The sequence below is a fragment of the Telmatherina bonti genome, assembly GCF_933228915.1.
Source record: "Telmatherina bonti genome assembly, chromosome: 16".
In the NCBI taxonomy this organism is placed as follows: domain Eukaryota; kingdom Metazoa; phylum Chordata; class Actinopteri; order Atheriniformes; family Telmatherinidae; genus Telmatherina; species Telmatherina bonti.
This window is the reverse complement of record NC_136614.1, coordinates 10999661-11019909: the sequence shown is the minus strand read 5'-3', so window position 1 is coordinate 11019909 and position 20249 is coordinate 10999661. Positions and strand designations below refer to the sequence as shown.

General features: G+C 38.8%; 1 protein-coding gene across 1 annotated transcript in view; it reads right to left on the bottom strand.

The window, feature by feature from the left end:
* The window catches only part of tbc1d32 (TBC1 domain family, member 32), a 168832-nt gene that overhangs the window by 46809 nt on the left and 101774 nt on the right, over positions 1 to 20249 (bottom strand). Inside the window, exon 33 of the mRNA XM_079255902.1 lies at positions 19598 to 19786. Within this exon, the coding sequence (XP_079112028.1) occupies positions 19598 to 19786 (189 nt within the window). The remainder of the gene's footprint in view (positions 1 to 19597; positions 19787 to 20249) is intronic.

Sequence of the window (20249 nt, the reverse complement as noted above, 5' to 3'; positions counted from 1 at the left end):
AGAAATGTGAAGGATATGACTGGCATCATCTGTAGCAAATTTGGTGCAGGTTGGTTGTTTTTTGTGGGAGTTATGTCAGTTTTCCTTTTCATTGCATCACATCTGCTTTGCTGCCCCGCCTCTCCTAAACGATATCCCCTATTAAAAGAAATAGCACAACTTTTAATCACACATGCCTCTTGAGCATCCTGACTCATTTGGGTTAAAGTTGGACAAAATTCTTAGGACAAGTTCCTCCAAATGCATGGCAAAGAAAATGACAGAAATGACCCCAAAAATGGCACCCTTTTCAAAATGGCCGACTTCCTGTTGGATTTAGGCCATATGTCCAAGAGACGTTTTTCATGGTACTGGGAGGGTCTACAAGTTTCCCGAATCATATCCATGTCAGTCAATACAGTGGGCGGGGCTGATTGATTAAAATATTGTAGGGGGCGCTATGGAGCCATTTACGATCTTCTCCACTATATTGTAATTTTACTCTATTAAGGACATAACTGTCATGACTCATGGCAAGTATGGTGAAGATCAACAATTTCACGGCTTTGTCACAGGTACTTCCTGGTTCATGATATCAGACACTTGTTGTTGCCAAGGGGTGGGGCTAATTCAGAGTCATATTATTGCATTGTAGATTTTGTTCATCATGGGACTGGCATCAAATGTGGTGATTCCTGTGCTGATATGTTGTTTTATGTGGGAGTTTTAGCAATAAGTCTTTGTTAATAAGACATCAAACTTTGAGGGCCCGCCCCTCCTAAACTAAATCTTCTATTAGAAGAAATAACACAACTTTAAATCACACATGCCTCCTGAGCATCCTGTGCAAGTTGGGTGTCAGTTGGACAATATCCCTAGGAGGAGTTGTTTAAAATGCATGGCAAAGAAATGACCCCAAAAATGGCACCTTTTTCAAAATGGCCGACTTCCTGTTGGATGTGGCCCATATGTCCAAGAGACTTTTTTGAAGGTACTGGAAGGTTCTCCAACTGTGCTGAATTTTATTCATGTCGGTCCATGTAGTGGGCGGGGCTGATTGATTGAAATTTTGTAGGGGGCGCTATGGAGACATGCTCCATTTATTCCATAATGTTTCAATGGGGCTTAGTTCAGGGCCTTACTGTCATCAGTCATGGCAAGTTTGGTGGCGGTCCAAGGTTCCATGGCTTGGTCACAGGTACTTCCTGTTTCATGGCGTTGGACCGCCATTCGCCATGTCCTGTTTAGCGTAGCAACTTGAGGTTTTTATTGTGGCATCATGAAAGGGTTTGACATGTTTTGGAGGAGGCTCAAGTGTTTTGGACCATTTGCTTAGAAGCATGACCCTCAAACGTGGAAAAAACCACTTCCTGTTGTAAGTGGGCGGAGCTTAGGTCTACACCAGCAATGGTCACATTAATCTGTTCAGGACTGATCCCTTATTAATCCCTATAAGTTTTAGGGTGATCAGATCAAAATTGACAATTTTATAGTGATTTATGATGCCACGCCGCCGCACGGAACTTTGCCATGGCGTCACGGGCACGCCGTGCAGCGTAGAGCAACGTCCTTTACCAGATCTCTTCACCAACATGTTTTGTGATGCCTGAGTGAATTTGGGCCATGTGGTGTCTACCAAGCCAGAGTTATGGGTGTATGAGCAAAAAACAACACTTTTGACCTCCAGGGGGCGTGGCTATTTCATAATCAAAATATTGGCATATAGAACTCTGTAGGAGGGGACTGCCATCATATCTAGCAAATTTGGTGCAGAAATGTTGCTTTATGTGGGAGTTATATCCGTTTAATTTTTCCTGGCGAGACATCAAACTTTGAGGCCCCGCCCCTCGTAAACTAAGTCTCCTATTAGAAGAAATAACACAACATTTAATCACACATGCCTCCTGAACATCCTCAGCAATTTGTGGCTCAGTGGGATAAAAGCTCTAGGACGAGTTCGTTAAAATGCGAGGTGCTAAAACGCCAAAATATTGACTTTGACCTAAAATGGCCGCCTTCCTGTCGACATTTCACCATGACATTAAGAGGATTTTTTGTTCGCCCTAGCATGTAGATCATGTGTATGAATTTTCATAAAGATTAACGACATGCAGTGGCGGGGCACCTAAAATAGGTGGCGCTCTCATTCAGTTTCACCCAAACATTCTGGAGCACCTCAAAATATCAAATTTTTCACATTCCTTTGGGGGGGTACGCAAAATTTGGTGAGTTTTTGAGCATGTTCAGGCCTCCAAAAAAGCAATTCATTTATTAGGAGAATAATAATAATAATAATAATAATAATAATAATAAACACTGCAATTACAATAGGCCTTCGCACCGCCAAGGTGCTCGGGCCTAATAATAATAATAATAAACACTGCAATTACAATAGGCCTTCGCACCGCCAAGGTGCTCGGGCCTAATAATAATAATAATAAACACTGCAATTACAATAGGCCTTCGCACTGCCAAGGTGCTCGGGCCTAATAATAATAATAATAATAAACGCTGCAATTACAATAGGCCTTCGCACCGCCAAGGTGCTCGGGCCTAATGATCCCCAAGTGTGAAATGAAGGCTTTGTATATTTTATGGATCCACAAGTCTTCAAAGTTCCAATTAACCGCTCATTATGGGGGATATGGAGTGTGACATGAGGAGTTGGGATTGAGTGAACATGGGACAATCTCCTCATATAGCCTTGGTCTCTTACTTTAAAGCCCGAAAAGGGCAATGGGAAGTTTCCAGAGAACTTTTAAAAGAACAGATTGTTTTTCACATCATCTTGTAATTATCCACACATAATTAGTTTCAGCAAAAAGCTGCAGTTTCAAAAAGCTGCAAAGACATGCAGATAAAAGTCTGCAGACGACGTCCGGGTGTGGAAGGGTGACTTGCTTTTTCATCATTCACTTTATTAAGATGTGGGGTGTGGATTATTAGATTCAACCTTTTCATTAACAGACATTCAATCTCTTCCAAAGTCAAAGGAAATCAAATTAAATCTGCACATCTGCACTGTGCCAGTAAACAACACGCCTATTTATTGTTCAAGTAATGAGCTTTTCCTGCAGATTACTGCCATGTCCTCCGCCCAGGAACATGAATATCAGGATGCATTTTAACCTGTTGTGACATTTTCACTAAGAGACACATCAGATACGACAAAAGAACATTAATTATGCTGAATTAGTTCAGTCAGGATTTTAATTTCTGTTTGGGCCTCAGTGTGCAGCTGTCAAGGCAGCAGCTAGCAGGCGTCATTAGTAATGCAAATAGTTTAAAAGGGAATTACCGACGTGCACAACTTTGTGGGGGGCTTCAACCATCATCCTGAGGAAAGCTGCAGAACAGCAACACGGCATCAAAATGACTCCACTTTCAATCATTTGCTGTTCCAAGGCTGAATTTTTAACTACTTCTTTTACTGCGTGTGATAAAGATGCATGAAGGACTTCAACGCTTTTAAGCAGTCAGAATAGCCAGGTGCCTCAGGTGTCAGATCAGGATGTAAAATAAATTCATATCAGAATATAATACACCAGAAAGTACAACCAAAAAGAAAGAAAAAATACTCACAACCACTTCAATGAAGAAACTAAATTATGAAAATACTTGTCAATTTTCATCAGCATCAGGATGAACAGAGCAGGGGGGAAAGTCAGATCTTGTTTGACGGGACTTTTTACCTGAATAAGACTCGTTACGTTACACCTTACATGTAGTCTTTAGACCTTACATTAGAGTCTTTAGACCTTACATTAGTATCTTTAGACCTTACATTAGAGTCTTTAGACCTTACATGTAGTCTTTAGACCTTACATTAGAGTCTTTAGACCTTACATTAGAGTCTTTAGACCTTACATTAGTCTCTAGACCTTACATTAGAGTCTTTAGGCCTTACATTAGAGTCTTTAGGCCTTACATTAGTATCTTTAGATCTAATATTAGAGTCTTTAGACCTTACATGTAGTCTTTAGACCTTACATTAGAGTCTTCAGACCTTACATTAGAGTCTTTAGGCCTTACATTAGAGTCTCTAGACCTTACATTAGAGTCTTTAGACCTTACATTAGAGTCTTTAGACCTTACATTAGAGTCTTTAGGCCTTACATTAGTATCTTTAGACCTTACATTAGTATCTTTAGACCTTACATTAGAGTCTTCAGACCTTACATGTAGTCTTTAGACCTTACATTAGAGTCTTTAGACCTTACATTAGAGTCTTTAGACCTTACATTAGAGTCTTTAGACCTTACATTAGAGTCTTTAGGCCTTACATTAGAGTCTTTAGACCTTACATTAGAGTCTTTAGGCCTTACATTAGAGTCTTTAGACCTTACATTAGAGTCTTTAGACCTTACATTAGTATCTTTACACCTTACATTAGTCTTTAGACCTTACATGTAGTCTTTAGACCTTACATTAGAGTCTTTAGGCCTTACATTAGTATCTTTAGACCTTAAATTAGTATCTTTAGACCTTCCATTAGAGTCTTCAGACCTTCCATGTAGTCTTTAGACCTTACATTAGAGTCTTTTGACCTTACATTAGAGTATTTAGGCCGTACATTAGTATCTTTAGACCTTACATTAGAGTCTTTAGGCCTTACATTAGAGTCTTCAGACCTTACATTAGAGTCTTCAGACCTTACATTAGAGTCTTTAGACCTTACATTAGAGTCTTTAGACCTTACATTAGTCTTTAGACCTTACATTAGAGTCTTTAGACCTTACATTAGAGTCTTTACACCTTACATTAGAGTCTTTAGACCTTACATTAGTCTTTAGACCTTACATTAGAGTCTTCAGACCTTACATTAGAGTCTTTAGGCCTTACATTAGAGTCTCTAGACCTTACATTAGAGTCTTTAGACCTTACATTAGTATCTTTAGACTTTACATTAGTATCTTTAGACCTTCCATTAGTATCTTTAGACCTTCCATTAGAGTCTTTAGACCTTACATTAGTCTTTAGACCTCACATTAGAGTCTTCAGACCTTACATTAGAGTATTTAGACCTGACATTAGAGTCTTTAGACCTTACATTAGAGTCTTCAGACCTTACATTAGAGTCTTTAGACCTTACATTAGTCTATAGACCTTACATTAGAGTCTTTAGGCCTTACATTAGAGTCTTTAGGCCTTACATTAGTATCTTTAGATCTTACATTAGAGTCTTTAGACCTTACATTAGTATCTTTAGACCTTACATTAGTATCTTTAGACCTTACATGTAGTCTTTAGACCTTACATTAGAGTCTTTAGACCTTACATTAGAGTCTTTAGGCCTTACATTAGAGTCTTTAGACCTTACATTAGAGTCTTTAGGCCTTACATTAGAGTCTTTAGACCTTACATTAGAGTCTTTAGACCTTACATTAGTATCTTTACACCTTACATTAGTCTTTAGACCTTACATGTAGTCTTTAGACCTTACATTTGAGTCTTTAGACCTTACATTAGAGTCTTTAGGCCTTACATTTGTATCTTTAGACCTTACATTAGTATCTTTAGACCTTCCATTAGAGTCTTCAGACCTTACATGTAGTCTTTAGACCTTACATTAGAGTCTTTAGACCTTACATTAGAGTCTTTAGGCCGTACATTAGTATCTTTAGACCTTACATTAGAGTCTTTAGGCCTTACATTAGAGTCTTCAGACCTTACATTAGAGTATTTAGACCTGACATTAGAGTCTTTAGACCTTACATTAGAGTCTTCAGACCTTACATTAGAGTCTTTAGACCTTACATTAGTCTCTAGACCTTACATTAGAGTCTTTAGGCCTTACATTAGAGTCTTTAGGCCTTACATTAGTATCTTTAGATCTTACATTAGAGTCTTTAGACCTTACATTAGTATCTTTAGACCTTACATTAGTATCTTTAGACCTTACATTAGAGTCTTTAGACCTTACATTAGAGTCTTTAGGCCTTACATTAGTATCTTTAGACCTTACATTAGTATCTTTAGACCTTCCATTAGAGTCTTCAGACCTTACATGTAGTCTTTAGACCTTACATTAGAGTCTTTAGACCTTACATTAGAGTCTTTACACCTTACATTAGAGTCTTTAGACCTTACATTAGTCTTTAGACCTTACATTAGAGTCTTCAGACCTTACATTAGAGTATTTAGACCTGACATTAGAGTCTTTAGACCTTACATTAGAGTCTTCAGACCTTACATTAGAGTCTTTAGACCTTACATTAGAGTCTTTAGACCTTACATTAGAGTCTTTAGACCTTACATTACAGTCTTTAGGCCTTACATTAGAGTCTTTTGACCTTACATTAGAGTCTTTAGGCCTTACATTAGAGTCTTTAGACCTTACATTAGAGTCTTTAGACCTTACATTAGTATCTTTACACCTTACATTAGTCTTTAGACCTTACATGTAGTCTTTAGACCTTACATTAGAGTCTTTAGACCTTACATTAGAGTCTTGAGGCCTTACATTAGTATCTTTAGACCTTACATTAGTATCTTTAGACCTTCCATTAGAGTCTTCAGACCTTACATGTAGTCTTTAGACCTTACATTAGAGTCTTTTGACCTTACATTAGAGTCTTTAGGCCTTACATTAGTATCTTTAGGCCTTACATTAGAGTCTTTAGGCCTTACATTAGAGTCTTCAGACCTTACATTAGAGTCTTTAGACCTTACATTAGAGTCTTTACACCTTACATTAGAGTCTTTACACCTTACATTAGAGTCTTCAGACCTTACATTAGAGTCTTTAGACCTTACATTAGAGTCTTTAGACCTTACATTAGAGTCTTTAGACCTTACATTAGAGTCTTTAGACCTTACATTAGAGTCCTTAGGCCTTACATTAGAGTCTTTAGACCTTACATTAGAGTCTTTAGGCCCTACATTAGAGTCTTCAGACCTTACATTAGAGTCTTTACACCTTACATTAGAGTCTTTAGACCTTACATTAGAGTATTTAGACCTGACATTAGAGTCTTTAGACCTTACATTAGTCTTTAGACCTTACATTAGAGTCTTTACACCTTACATTAGAGTCTTTACACCTTACATTAGAGTCTTTAGACCTTACATTGGAGTCTTTAGACCTTACATTAGTCTTTAGACCTTACATTAGAGTCTTTAGACCTTACATTAGAGTCTTTACACCTTACATTAGAGTCTTTACACCTTACATTAGTCTTTAGACCTTACATTAGTCTTTAGACCTTACATTAGTCTTTAGGCCTTACATTAGTCTTTAGGCCTTACATTAGAGTCTTTAGACCTTACATTAGTCTTTAGACCTTAAATCAGAGTCTTTAGACCTTACATTAGTCTTTAGACCTTAAATCAGAGTCTTTAGACCTCACATTAGAGTCTTTAGACCTTACATTAGAGTCTTTACACCTTACATTAGAGTCTTTAGACCTTACATTAGTCTTTAGACCTTACATTAGTCTTTAGACCTTACATTAGTCTTTAGGCCTTACATTAGTCTTTAGACCTTACATTAGAGTCTTTAGACCTTACATTAGAGTCTTTAGACCTTACATTAGTCTTTAGACCTTAAATTAGAGTCTTTAGACCTTACATTAGTCTTTAGACCTTATATTAGAGTCTTCAGACCTTACATTAGAGTCTTTAGACCTTACATTAGTCTGTAGACCTTACATTAGAGTCTTTAGGCCTTACATTAGAGTCTTTAGGCCTTACATTAGTATCTTTAGATCTTACATTAGAGTCTTTAGACCTTACATGTAGTCTTTAGACCTTACATTAGAGTCTTCAGACCTTACATTAGAGTCTTTACACCTTACATTAGAGTCTTTAGACCTTACATTAGAGTATTTAGACCTGACATTAGAGTCTTTAGACCTTACATTAGTCTTTAGACCTTACATTAGAGTCTTTACACCTTACATGAGAGTCTTTACACCTTACATTAGAGTCTTTAGACCTTACATTGGAGTCTTTAGACCTTACATTAGTCTTTAGACCTTACATTAGAGTCTTTAGACCTTACATTAGAGTCTTTACACCTTACATTAGAGTCTTTAGACCTTACATTAGTCTTTAGACCTTACATTAGTCTTTAGACCTTACATTAGTCTTTAGGCCTTACATTAGTCTTTAGGCTTTACATTAGAGTCTTTAGACCTTACATTAGTCTTTAGACCTTAAATCAGAGTCTTTAGACCTTACATTAGTCTTTAGACCTTAAATCAGAGTCTTTAGACCTCACATTAGAGTCTTTAGACCTTACATTAGAGTCTTTACACCTTACATTAGAGTCTTTAACCTTACATTAGTCTTTAGACCTTACATTAGTCTTTAGGCCTTACATTAGTCTTTAGACCTTACATTAGAGTCTTTAGACCTTACATTAGAGTCTTTAGACCTTACATTAGTCTTTAGACCTTAAATTAGAGTCTTTAGACCTTACATTAGTCTTTAGACCTTACATTAGAGTCTTCAGACCTTACATTAGAGTCTTTAGACCTTACATTAGTCTGTAGACCTTACATTAGAGTCTTTAGGCCTTACATTAGAGTCTTTAGGCCTTACATTAGTATCTTTAGATCTTACATTAGAGTCTTTAGACCTTACATGTAGTCTTTAGACCTTACATTAGAGTCTTCAGACCTTACATTAGAGTCTTTAGGCCTTACATTAGAGTCTTTAGACCTTACATTAGTCTGTAGACCTTACATTAGAGTCTTTAGGCCTTACATTAGAGTCTTTAGGCCTTACATTAGTATCTTTAGATCTTACATTAGAGTCTTTAGACCTTACATGTAGTCTTTAGACCTTACATTAGAGTCTTCAGACCTTACATTAGAGTCTTTACACCTTACATTAGAGTCTTTAGACCTTACATTAGAGTATTTAGACCTGACATTAGAGTCTTTAGACCTTACATTAGTCTTTAGACCTTACATTAGAGTCTTTACACCTTACATGAGAGTCTTTACACCTTACATTAGAGTCTTTAGACCTTACATTGGAGTCTTTAGACCTTACATTAGTCTTTAGACCTTACATTAGAGTCTTTAGACCTTACATTAGAGTCTTTACACCTTACATTAGAGTCTTTAGACCTTACATTAGTCTTTAGACCTTACATTAGTCTTTAGACCTTACATTAGTCTTTAGGCCTTACATTAGTCTTTAGGCTTTACATTAGAGTCTTTAGACCTTACATTAGTCTTTAGACCTTAAATCAGAGTCTTTAGACCTTACATTAGTCTTTAGACCTTAAATCAGAGTCTTTAGACCTCACATTAGAGTCTTTAGACCTTACATTAGAGTCTTTACACCTTACATTAGAGTCTTTAACCTTACATTAGTCTTTAGACCTTACATTAGTCTTTAGACCTTACATTAGTCTTTAGACCTTACATTAGTCTTTAGACCTCACATTAGAGTCTTTAGACCTTACATTAGAGTCTTTACACCTTACATTAGAGTCTTTAGACCTTACATTAGTCTTTAGACCTTACATTAGTCTTTAGACCTTACATTAGTCTTTAGGCCTTACATTAGTCTTTAGACCTTACATTAGAGTCTTTAGACCTTACATTAGAGTCTTTAGACCTTACGTTAGTCTTTAGACCTTAAATTAGAGTCTTTAGACCTTACATTAGTCTTTAGACCTTACATTAGTCTTTAGACCTTACATTAGTCTTTAGACCTTACATTAGAGTCTTTAGGCCTTGCATTAGAGTCTTTACACCTTACATTAGTCTTTAGACCTTACATTAGAGTCTTTAGACCTTACATTAGTCTTTAGACCTTACATTAGAGTCTTTAGGCCTTACATTAGAGTCTTTAGACCTTACATTAGAGTCTTTAGACCTTACATTAGTCTTTAGACCTTACATTAGAGTCTTTAGACCTTACATTAGAGTCTTTAGACCAGTGATGAATGAAACTCGGGGTTTAAATTCTGATCAGAAAAGAAGAAACAGATCACAGATTAAATTTACTGTAGTTTTATGTCTGAAAACATGTGAATGTGGCGAACTTTAGCTCACACTGATGGCCTTACATCGGGAACTCCAGTCCTCGAGGGCTGCAGTGTTCAGTTTCCCTGCTACAACACACATCAGATGGAATTAGCAGACTGGTCCATAGATTGACAGATAAACTCTGCACCAGTCTGCTTATTAGCAATTGATTTGAGTCAGGCATGTTGCAGCAGGGAAACTCTGAAGACTTGCAGAACACGGCCTGCGAGGACTGGAGTTGCCCACCGCTGCGCTACGCCATCGCATGGTGGATGTGTGTCATGATGGAAGGTTTTTTTCTTCATTTTGCAGCTGATTTCATTGCCAGGAGAGAAAACTAAAGCATATCATGACAGAGCAGCAATCATTGAGAAAAATTTATTTCAACGACCTGCAAAGACCAAGCCCTTTAGAAGAATGTAGACGTCCATTCAGTTAAATGTCAGACGAGTGATCAAATCCATATAATTATTATTAGTGTGGATGGATGCCGTCGAGGTGACTCTTACTGAATTAAAGAGGCAAAATACTTCATTATGAAGGTTTAAGCATCAGACTAAACATCTCTGCTAGTCGTGATGCTGCAGAAAACATCTGCTGACAGAGTTAAACCCACAAATAAAACATATGTAAGCAGAGGAAATCAGATTCATGTTCTGTGTGTCAGTCGGAGAATTAAGCTTCAGCAGACGAAACAAGAAAACGAGTTTCTGAGTTTACCAGAAAGTTTAGCAGAAAATAAAACTTCTCTGCACGTTTTTCAGTTGAATAGTTTCATCCTGTCACAAGGAGGTGGTGGAGGAGTGGACACAAATGCAGGACTGGAGGCAGGAATGCTGAACTAGATGTTTTTATTCCAGAAAACTTGACACAGGAACACAGGAAGCTAACAAAATGAACCAGCAATGAGGAACAGAAACCAAGGGCTATAAATCCACAGGAACTAAACGAGACCAGGTGAACTAACGAACAGAAAACCAGACAGGAGGGAAGTAAACAAGGAAAACTACAAACTAAAACAGGAAACCAGAACTAAGATACAAAACACACATCATGACATCCTGAACAGGTTACAGGAGCTGTTTTTAGCGTCCTGCATGATCTTCCCAATATGTTCACCATTAGCATTGACGAGACCATTGGATGGAGTAATTAATGTATTAATTACTAAAGATTTTAATGATTTCTCAGGCTTGTCAGCACATGATAAATGAGTGGCGTCAACGTTCAGCGGTGGTCTGAAATTTGCAAAGAGCAGGATTAATTAGGACGTTAAGGCAGATATGAGATCTAGTTAGTTAAAGGAAATATGGTGGTTAGTGACTCTTGAAAGCCCGGTGACAGGATCCATCCATTTGTGGAGCTTCATCATTAGTCATGTTTCCCTTCTGTGTGCATTTTCCCAGCAGTGTTTACATCCAAATAGCTGGGTGGAAACAGGCATTTCAAGCCGATTATGTACTTTGATATGAACATTTTCAAGCATCTCATCCATCAGTCAGAAGCTTTTTACTGGAACATGTCCCTAGTTTTAAACTTCAGCACTGTGGGATCTTTTACAATGACACTTTTCCTGAACAGTCTGATTGGAAATGCAACTCTAAGCTGTGAGAAATGACGAGAAAGAACGAGGAACCAGATTAGATAAATTGGCCAGGTTTACCTTAGCAGGTAACATGGACGAACCTTTGCATTGAATCTCTGCTCTGTCTGGTAGGAGGCTGTGGACAGCTAGTTCATGTCATATTCTCTCTCCAGTCACACACACACTTGTGCACTCATCCTTTTTAGCCTACAGCTAAAGAACTGTTATTTATGGCTTCGAGAACATAAACCATGCAATCGGTATGGACTATAACATTGAGTCATGCTGTACGGTACAGCCAGCGCAAACAAAATGTCCATCCATGAAGTGGGGAATATTCTTTTTCATTGTTTTTCTCTTGTTTATCCTAGGTTGTAAATATTAATCATCTGCAGACTGCAAATATCCATGGACTATATCTTCCTCATTTTCTTTTCCTTATGTCCTCTCCATTATATGGTGCCATATTTTCACCAAAGGTTAACTACTTCGTGTTATTTATTGCATCTCAACTTCTGAGATGAACAGGTCTTCTGATTGTTCTGATTGGTTAAGTGATATCAACATCAGTATTTATTATATTTCTGGCAGATACATATGCTACAATTCTATTTTAATTCAGGATATAGACAAAAAGAGGAAGATGATGACAGAAAAAGCTGGATGAGCTGCTGACAGTGTTTCCCTGCTGCAACACACCTGACCCTAATCAATGCCTCATTAACAGACAGCTGCAGAAGATGACAAGATCTGAAGAACTTTTTAACTTGAATCAAGTGTGTTGCATCAGGGAAACACTAGAACCTGTAGGATGGTAGCTCTGGAGGACCGGAGTTGGGGACCCCTGACCATGCAAGATGGGAAAAAGAAGATCACAGGTGAAACGGAGGGATGTTGGCACAGTAACAGGACCTCTTACTGCCATTGGTTTTACTTTCATGTCTGAACAGACCTGCAATGTTTAAGACAAACATCTAAAGACAACATGTATATCCCAACAAGTTATTTGTTTCAGCCGCAGCTGTAGTAAATACTTTGAGCTCATTAAGTGTATTACATGTAATTTACCATATTGTATACATGCGAGCTTCCGCTGCGTAGTGGAGGGTCTGTGCCGCAGTACATCTACAAACGCTTGTGTTCTTGTCTGTCATTTCTTCGTGCATCACTTCTTATATTCGTTTTATTTTGGCAGTTTTAAAGTTAATTTAGGCTAAACAAAGATGTGTTACCGACGAGTCAACAAGCTGACTGATGCCCGTTATTTTAGTTGCTTGTAGTAGAAAAGAATCAAAATTACATGTATCTTGTTTTTTTTTTTCTCTCGTCGTCTCAGAAAACAGAAATGTTCCTAATAACTAAATAAATATGCCACATTTCCATAATGTTTTCCACCATTTAACAGAGCCGACCGTTACTTCATATATGTTGTCCACAGGCTTTGTTTAGAAACGTTACATGGGAACGTTCCAGTGTTATGTTGCTCTTGAAAGCTTCAGGTGAATGATTAAATCATAAAGCTTACTGTATAACAGTGGCCAAAAATAAACTATTGCTGATGACAGCCATAGCAGCATCACGCACGACTCCAAAGTCTCCTTGAACTTGTTTTGCAGCAGCCATACTGGTGTGACAACAAGCTAATGGCTCACGTCAGTTAGTTTCAGAGCTTTTCCAACTTTTTCCTCCCCTGCTGTTTACGTCCTGCTTGATCTTCACCCGGATGAGATGCAATGGCATCACAGTCATCTTAAAGCTTTAAAGTTTGTCTGTTTTTGTCTGTGTGTGATCAGTTTTCACTTTGAGGAGATTAAATGAAAGTCAACTGTGCAGCATAGATAAACGCTATCTGGTATCAGCATTTCCTTGACAGTTTGCTATTGGTCCCAAAAACACTCAGCGGTTTGTTTATATTTGTAGGTTTATGGCAGCGCTTCCAAGAGAAGGAAATTAAATTGGTTGTTTTAAATCCTTGTCTCTCCAGACACTTGAGGTCATGTGATTAAGATATAACCAGATCTTGGGTTCTGCTGTGGTACCAGCTGAAGTAAAAACTGAAAAAGTAAGGACACGCTTGCGCTACCAAAAAAACCCCAAAACATTGTGCGGACTTGTTCTGTATTTACAGTGTTCCTTTAGTAGTTTTTTGTGTAAAATTGTTGGTTCGGGCCTTAACTTTGTTACAAAAACATACAGTATTCAAAATGTTTATGTAATAGTTAGTGTAATAGCAGTTCACATTTCTGTGTGTTTTTAAATAAATGTGGTAAATAAATGTGTTAAATGAGGAAGACTGTCTTTGTGTTATTTGTATAATGTATGATCTGTATGTACGCACTCTAGGACAAAGGGGGACCAAGGTAAGGCAAGTGTCTAAAAACTGTTCACTACCAATCCCTCAACATTAGGAACCAGGGAAACGTTGTGAACAGGGGCCATTTTTCAGTCATTTAAGTGGATCCTGAGCTAAAATTCACAGTGCACACCCACAAGGACCAGATGGTTCTGTCCTGTGAGTTTCAGCCTACTTGGACACATTATGGCTGAGAAATTATTTCTGTCCACAAAGTGTCCCCGGCCCCTAATAATGAGGGATTGCCAGTGGACGCTTTTGGACACTTTTACACTTACTTTTGTCCCTTCTTATCCTAAAGGCCCAAAAGTGGAACAGGATGCTTCGTTTGCGACAAGTATCACGTTGCTAAAGTTTTGGCAAAATCAGAAAAAGTGAAAAACGATGGACCTTCAGGGCCATGTCTTGAGGTCAGAAGCAACAAAAAAATGTGCTCTCAGGCAGGCTAGCTACCGGTCCGAAACCCCCTGGAGCTGTGTAGTGCAGGCCCCCCGTGGGCCCCAGAAGCGTCGCTTATAGGTCAGACTTTTGCGTGTGTCTTTTGAGCCATAGAATCCCCCTGTGCGCACTCTGGGGCCCTCTGTCTGTAGCCTTTGATACTATCGATCACAGCATCCTTCTGACCCGCCTGGAGACGCTTGTAGGCATTAAGGGTTCAGTTGGTCTCAGTCTTGTCTCAGTAATAGGAGTTATTCTGTAGCTTTAGGACAATTTTCCTACTCTGTGTTGCCTCTAAAATACGGAGTGCCCCAAGGCTCAATTTTAGCCCCTGTTCTTTTTGCTCTATTTCTGCTTCCCCTGGGTTACATTTTTAGAAAGCATAACGTCCACTTCCATTGTTTTGCAGACGACATACAGATTTATCTGCCTGTAACTGCTAAAGATAGCCGATCCACAGTAAAAATACTGCAGGATTGTTTTTACAAGGTTCAGGCATTACTAAAATCAAACTTTTGGGTCTGAATGAAAACAAAAACGTGATTCTGGTATTTGGACTAAATTGCTTGGTCACAACAGTGTGATTGGCTCTCTGTCTTCTTACTGCCGCCCCTTTGTTAAAAATCTGAGTGTGATAGTTGATCCTCTCTTGGATAAACATATTAGTGCTGTCAACGAGACGAGCTTTTTCCAGTTGAGGACTCTGGCAAAGATCAAAGCATATCTTCCTCTGGCTGACCTCGAAAGAGCAATTCATGCATTCATAACGTCACATCTGGACTATTGTAACTCGTTTGTTGGCTTGGACCAGAAATACCTCCAACGCTTACAGAGCATTCAAAAAGCTGCAGCTCGTCTCCTAACAAAAACAAAAAGACGTAAGTCCATCCCCCCACCCCACATGCTCCATTGGCTTCCCATTGCCTTTCGAGCGAATTTTAAAGTTTCATTGATTATTTTTAAGTGTTTAAACTCTATGGGACCACCCTATCTTTTATGATCTACTGGAGCCCTATGTCCCTCCCAAAGCCCTTAGGTCAGCCGATCAGCTCTTGTTGGCTGTTCCAAAAGCCAAGCTAAAGACCAGGGGGGACAGAGCCTTCGCTGTAGCTGGACCTAGACTGTGGAACAGTCTTCCTCTGTCTGTCAGGTCCGCTCAGTCTGTTGGCCAATTCAAGTCCAGACTAAAAACTCATTTTTCTTTGGCCTTTCATCATTTAAACTAGCTTTTTGGGGTACACTTTGGCTTTTTATACTGTTTTTATACCGTTTCATATTGTTTTAAATTTTTGTATTTTTTACTTTTTACTTGCATTTTATTCTATTGTTATCTTATTAGGTTTTATCGTTTAATCACCATAATCACCTAATCACCGTTTAATCTATTTTTATTCTACTTTAAATAATTTTTCTGTATTTTCTGTACCGTGAAGCACTTTGGTCAGCAGGGGCTGTTTTAAATGTGCCATATAAATACAATTGAATTGAATTGAACTGAATTATCCAAGACTCCCCTGTCTTGATGAAAATCCTAAACACGTGACATTTTCAGTCCTCCCTTCTCCCCTGAAGTGACATGGTGACACCAAAGTCTCTTCCCTGTTAGGAATTGTTTTTGTTTTTCTTCAGGTTTTGTAAAAAAAAGTCAGATTTTGTTTTTCTTTGCCAGATTTCGCTTTTCCCCCAGTGTCCCCAGTACTCTTCAGTCTTTTTGAAAGGTCATTCCCCAGACTTTGTTGTGCCCATATAGTTGTGAAGTACCAGTCAGTGATTACAGATGTGAGTTATAAACTATACAACTCCGTCCAAGTTTCACAAAAAACTTTTTACAGTTTTTTATTGTTATTCTGTAAAACTACTTTTATCCGACATTTTCTAAACAACACTTGACACTAAGGATTTCACATTTCCTCGAAGTTTCACCATCTATTTCACTACATGTAGATAAAAATAACAACAATCCTGAACACAGTTTACACTTGTTAGTATGCAGAAGACTTGTTGCATCCACTTTCTTTTTAACTGGAATTTCTTGTGTCATTTGCCTTTTGATGCATCAGATGCACAGCTGTCTCAGTGTATTTACACACTGCAGAAGAGGGGTGTGCTGTCTTGTACCCTGACTAGCCTGTCAACATGAAAACAGAAAAGTACCCAGGATGGTTCTGTTTTAAACTGGACTTATGGGAGAATATCTGAACTTGTCACTCAGCACTTTGTAAACGATACAGAAGCAAACTGTGGGAGGAAAATAAAGACTATTTTTCTCTGGGTTAAATTGTCAGGATGACATTGATGAGTAAATTACCAAGAACCTTTGCAGATGAGATGTTCAGTGTGGTCATTCTTAATATTGACGGTGTTGTGGTTGAGTCCATGTGCAAGTAAAATTCACAATTTCTTAATGTGTTTAGCAAACAAAAAGCAATTTTAGAGGTGATTAAACAAAGTCAAACAGGTTGTCGTGAGAATCACCCCTGGAAATAACCAAGTTCATTAGTTTCCTGCCTCACTAAGCTCAGAAGAGTTTAAATCGATGCTTTTCAGAGTTAAACATCTTTTTCACTTTTCACTGAGCTAAACATCAGCTGTTGGGAGGAGAGGAGTCGTCCTTTCATGGTGAAACTGCTGTTCTGAAATCACAACACAGAGACCGATGTGAATGCTTCAACCAAGAAGAAGAAACAACAGCAACACATCAGACCAGTGGAAAACTAAACTTGTCCTCTAACCAGGGTTGTTATGATGCTGGAAGACCAAATTCCAAACACATATCAAGGATAATCAGACTATATTTTGACCTGCTAGCAGTATGAAAACTTCATAATGCCTTCTTTTAATCTCAACTGCATTTGTAATAACTTGGTTAGAATCAGAAATATCTAAACTAACAGGGACACGAGTTTGGAGTAAATTAAATATTAAATGGAAAAACATAATTCTGTAGGTCACCAAACATTTAATAATAATATTGATGTGGTCTAAATATTGTTAAGTTGCACGTTGATTCATATTACAGGCGATCCTTGGTTTACAAACGAGTTCCTGCTGCGACGTAACCCAAAATTCTGTGCAAGTTTGATTTTTATCCTTAAATACCCCAAACTGCCCCTTGATTACTAAAGAACTATCTAAGTACATGCATTATACATCATATTGATTGAAAAACAGTACAGGCAATTAAAAAAATGCCATGAAACGTCGTCTGAGCCTCCGTGTCACACGTCGTAAGAGTTTATATAGACCCTTGTAACTTTGAAACATGCTCTATTTCTTTATCTACATTTATTTAATGAGCGTCGTAAAGTGGAAACGACATAACCCGAGAACCGCGTAACCCGAGGAACACCTGTATTTGGCTGACAAACATGAAACAGGCATCTGAGAGAAAGACTCCTAGAAATTTATGTTTGATAGTTTAAGTCTCCAGTATTGCTAAATGCATCTAGAAAACCGTTTTTACATAATCATTTTAACAATCCCACAGGATTTGGAACAACTCCGTACACATTCAGACCAGCCTACAGACACAAATACCAGCTGACTTGCTCAGAACGCCATGTTCAAACTCTGATTAGGAGCTAAGAAGAGGGCTGGCCCACAAATGCAGGTCTCAGTCTCACAAACTATCATGGTGTGAATCCATTTAAGTCTGAAGCAAAAATAATCAGTTCAGATAAACAGAAAATAAATGGTACGATCAAACTTCTATCAGTGGTTATAGAACCCGATTCGTGGCGTGGATTTGCTGTTTGTGTCACGGTCCATGGGAGACTTTCCAGCTCCGGTCCTGGAGGGGCGCTGCAGGGTTTAGGTACTCCTCCTGAGTCAAATTAAATGGATCCAACAATTTCTTCCTCAGTTTTTGGTCTCTGTCTTCATTCAGGTTTTGTTCTTTTTCCTGTTTTATTTTGTAGAGTGTATCCAGCTGCCTCGTCCTGCATGTGTGTCCTTCCTCCACACTGTTCCTTGACAGTAGGATCTGGCCAACTATGGATACTGTTGCAGATCCACCTGGATCCTGACCACCCACACAGAGTCCAGGAGAAAACAAGGCTCCAGTCCTGCCTGGCTCCTCTTTGTGAGGTCTGCTGTGGTGCCCCTCATCCACCCTGCCACAAAGTGAAGACACTTCCGCAGCAGTGTCCGGTCCAAGTCCGGTCATCAAGATCTGCTATCCTACAACGTTTAGATGCATCCCTCCTCCAACACACCTGAATCAAATGACTGAAGTCCCTCTTCTGCATGTCATTCAGCTCTGCAGAGGACCAGTACCAAGCTGTTCATGTGGTTTAGGTGTGTTGAAGGAGGGATGCATCTAGAAGTTGCGGGACAGCAGATCTCGAGGGGGCGCACTTCCGCACCCCTGACATTGAATTTGTAAGAGAAGGTCTACGTCAGGGATCAAAGACTCTGGTCCTCGATGGCCAGTGCCCTCTGGTTCCCTGCTGCAACACACCTGATTCAAATAAAATGGATCTCCAACAGCTTGTCGTTACGTTTTGCATGTCTGTTACTGATCAGATGTGTTGCTGGAGGGAAGCATCCGATATCTGCACCATGTCTCGCCTGCACGTCCTGCTGGTCCATGTCCTACTGGTCAGTCTTCTGGACTTCAGACTGGTCCCTGGTTGTTTCATAGTAAACAATCTAATCCTTCTATCTGCCTGCCTTCTGGTTAGTCCTATATTTGGGTCTTTCATCAACACCACAGTTATTTAGCAAATATTAGCATGCTAAATGCTTATCAGAAGTCTGTTTTCACAGATAAACATTTTTGTAGGATGAAGGTGAACAAATTGTTCCGATACAGCAGCTGTTCCCACATGAGATATGTTTCAGAGCACAAGCTACTCTGGACAGAGCAGAGCGAACATAAACATCAATCCAACATGGATCAAAAATATGACCAAACAAATGAAAACCTACATAAAGTCAGAAGAAAAAAAGCAACTACACACAGATCGCTCAGAAGCCTGAAAGTCTAGCAGCCAAATTCACCACGTTTTGTTGCCGGCTTGTTAATCTGAGCAAGTAGTCCAGACTGATGGTTACGGATAAATCTCACACACCAACATGCAGCCGATGTGAAAAGGTGTGTTATTCAGCTAAAACCTGACGTAGTTTGTGGTTGCATGTTACATACCTGCATGTTTAACAGCACTGCAATGTGAGAATATCTTTTAAAACAAAAAGTCACATTGATCTGGAATCTTTTTATGCTAATGGAAAGTAAAATGACAGAAGTGAGGTGACCTTGAGGAAGACCTGCAGCTCCTGGGACTGTGTGCGCTGCAGGATGTCTGGTTGCAGGTGTTTAAAAATGGCCACACACAGGTAGATCTGGTAGTCAGGACCCATCACCACACAGGTGCAAATGTAGTGGCAGATTTCCGTCCAATCCAGGTAGTTCCAGAAACACTGAGTCAGCCAGTGGAGGCACATCTGCAATTCAAGAGAAATGTCCCATTTTTTCAGGATTAGATTCATAAACATCAAAGCTATAAAAGTTTCCCAACAAGGGAGAGTTTAGCATTTAACAACCATTGGGAAAAAAAGCATGAAGCCACATTAACTTTATAGTTTGTTGAATTTCTGTTATTTTTTGCCGGAAATAGGCTTTAGGGAGCATCAGCTATGCAGATGCAGCATGTTTGTGTCTGATCTGTTCAATCAGAATAAAAGTGGTGCCAGACGAACATCTGCAGCCAGGATGAATTCTAATTTACACTTATGAATCACATTTCTGTGGGACAGGAATTAACAAAGGGCTCAATTTGCAGAATCCAAAAATCCTAATTTGGAGGTGTCTAAAATGTAATCCTGATACTTCTGTGAAGAGTTTTTGGAAAAAGGCTTCTCATCTGCATAGACTGTCTTTCTTCTGGATTTTTCTAAGCCCTATTAT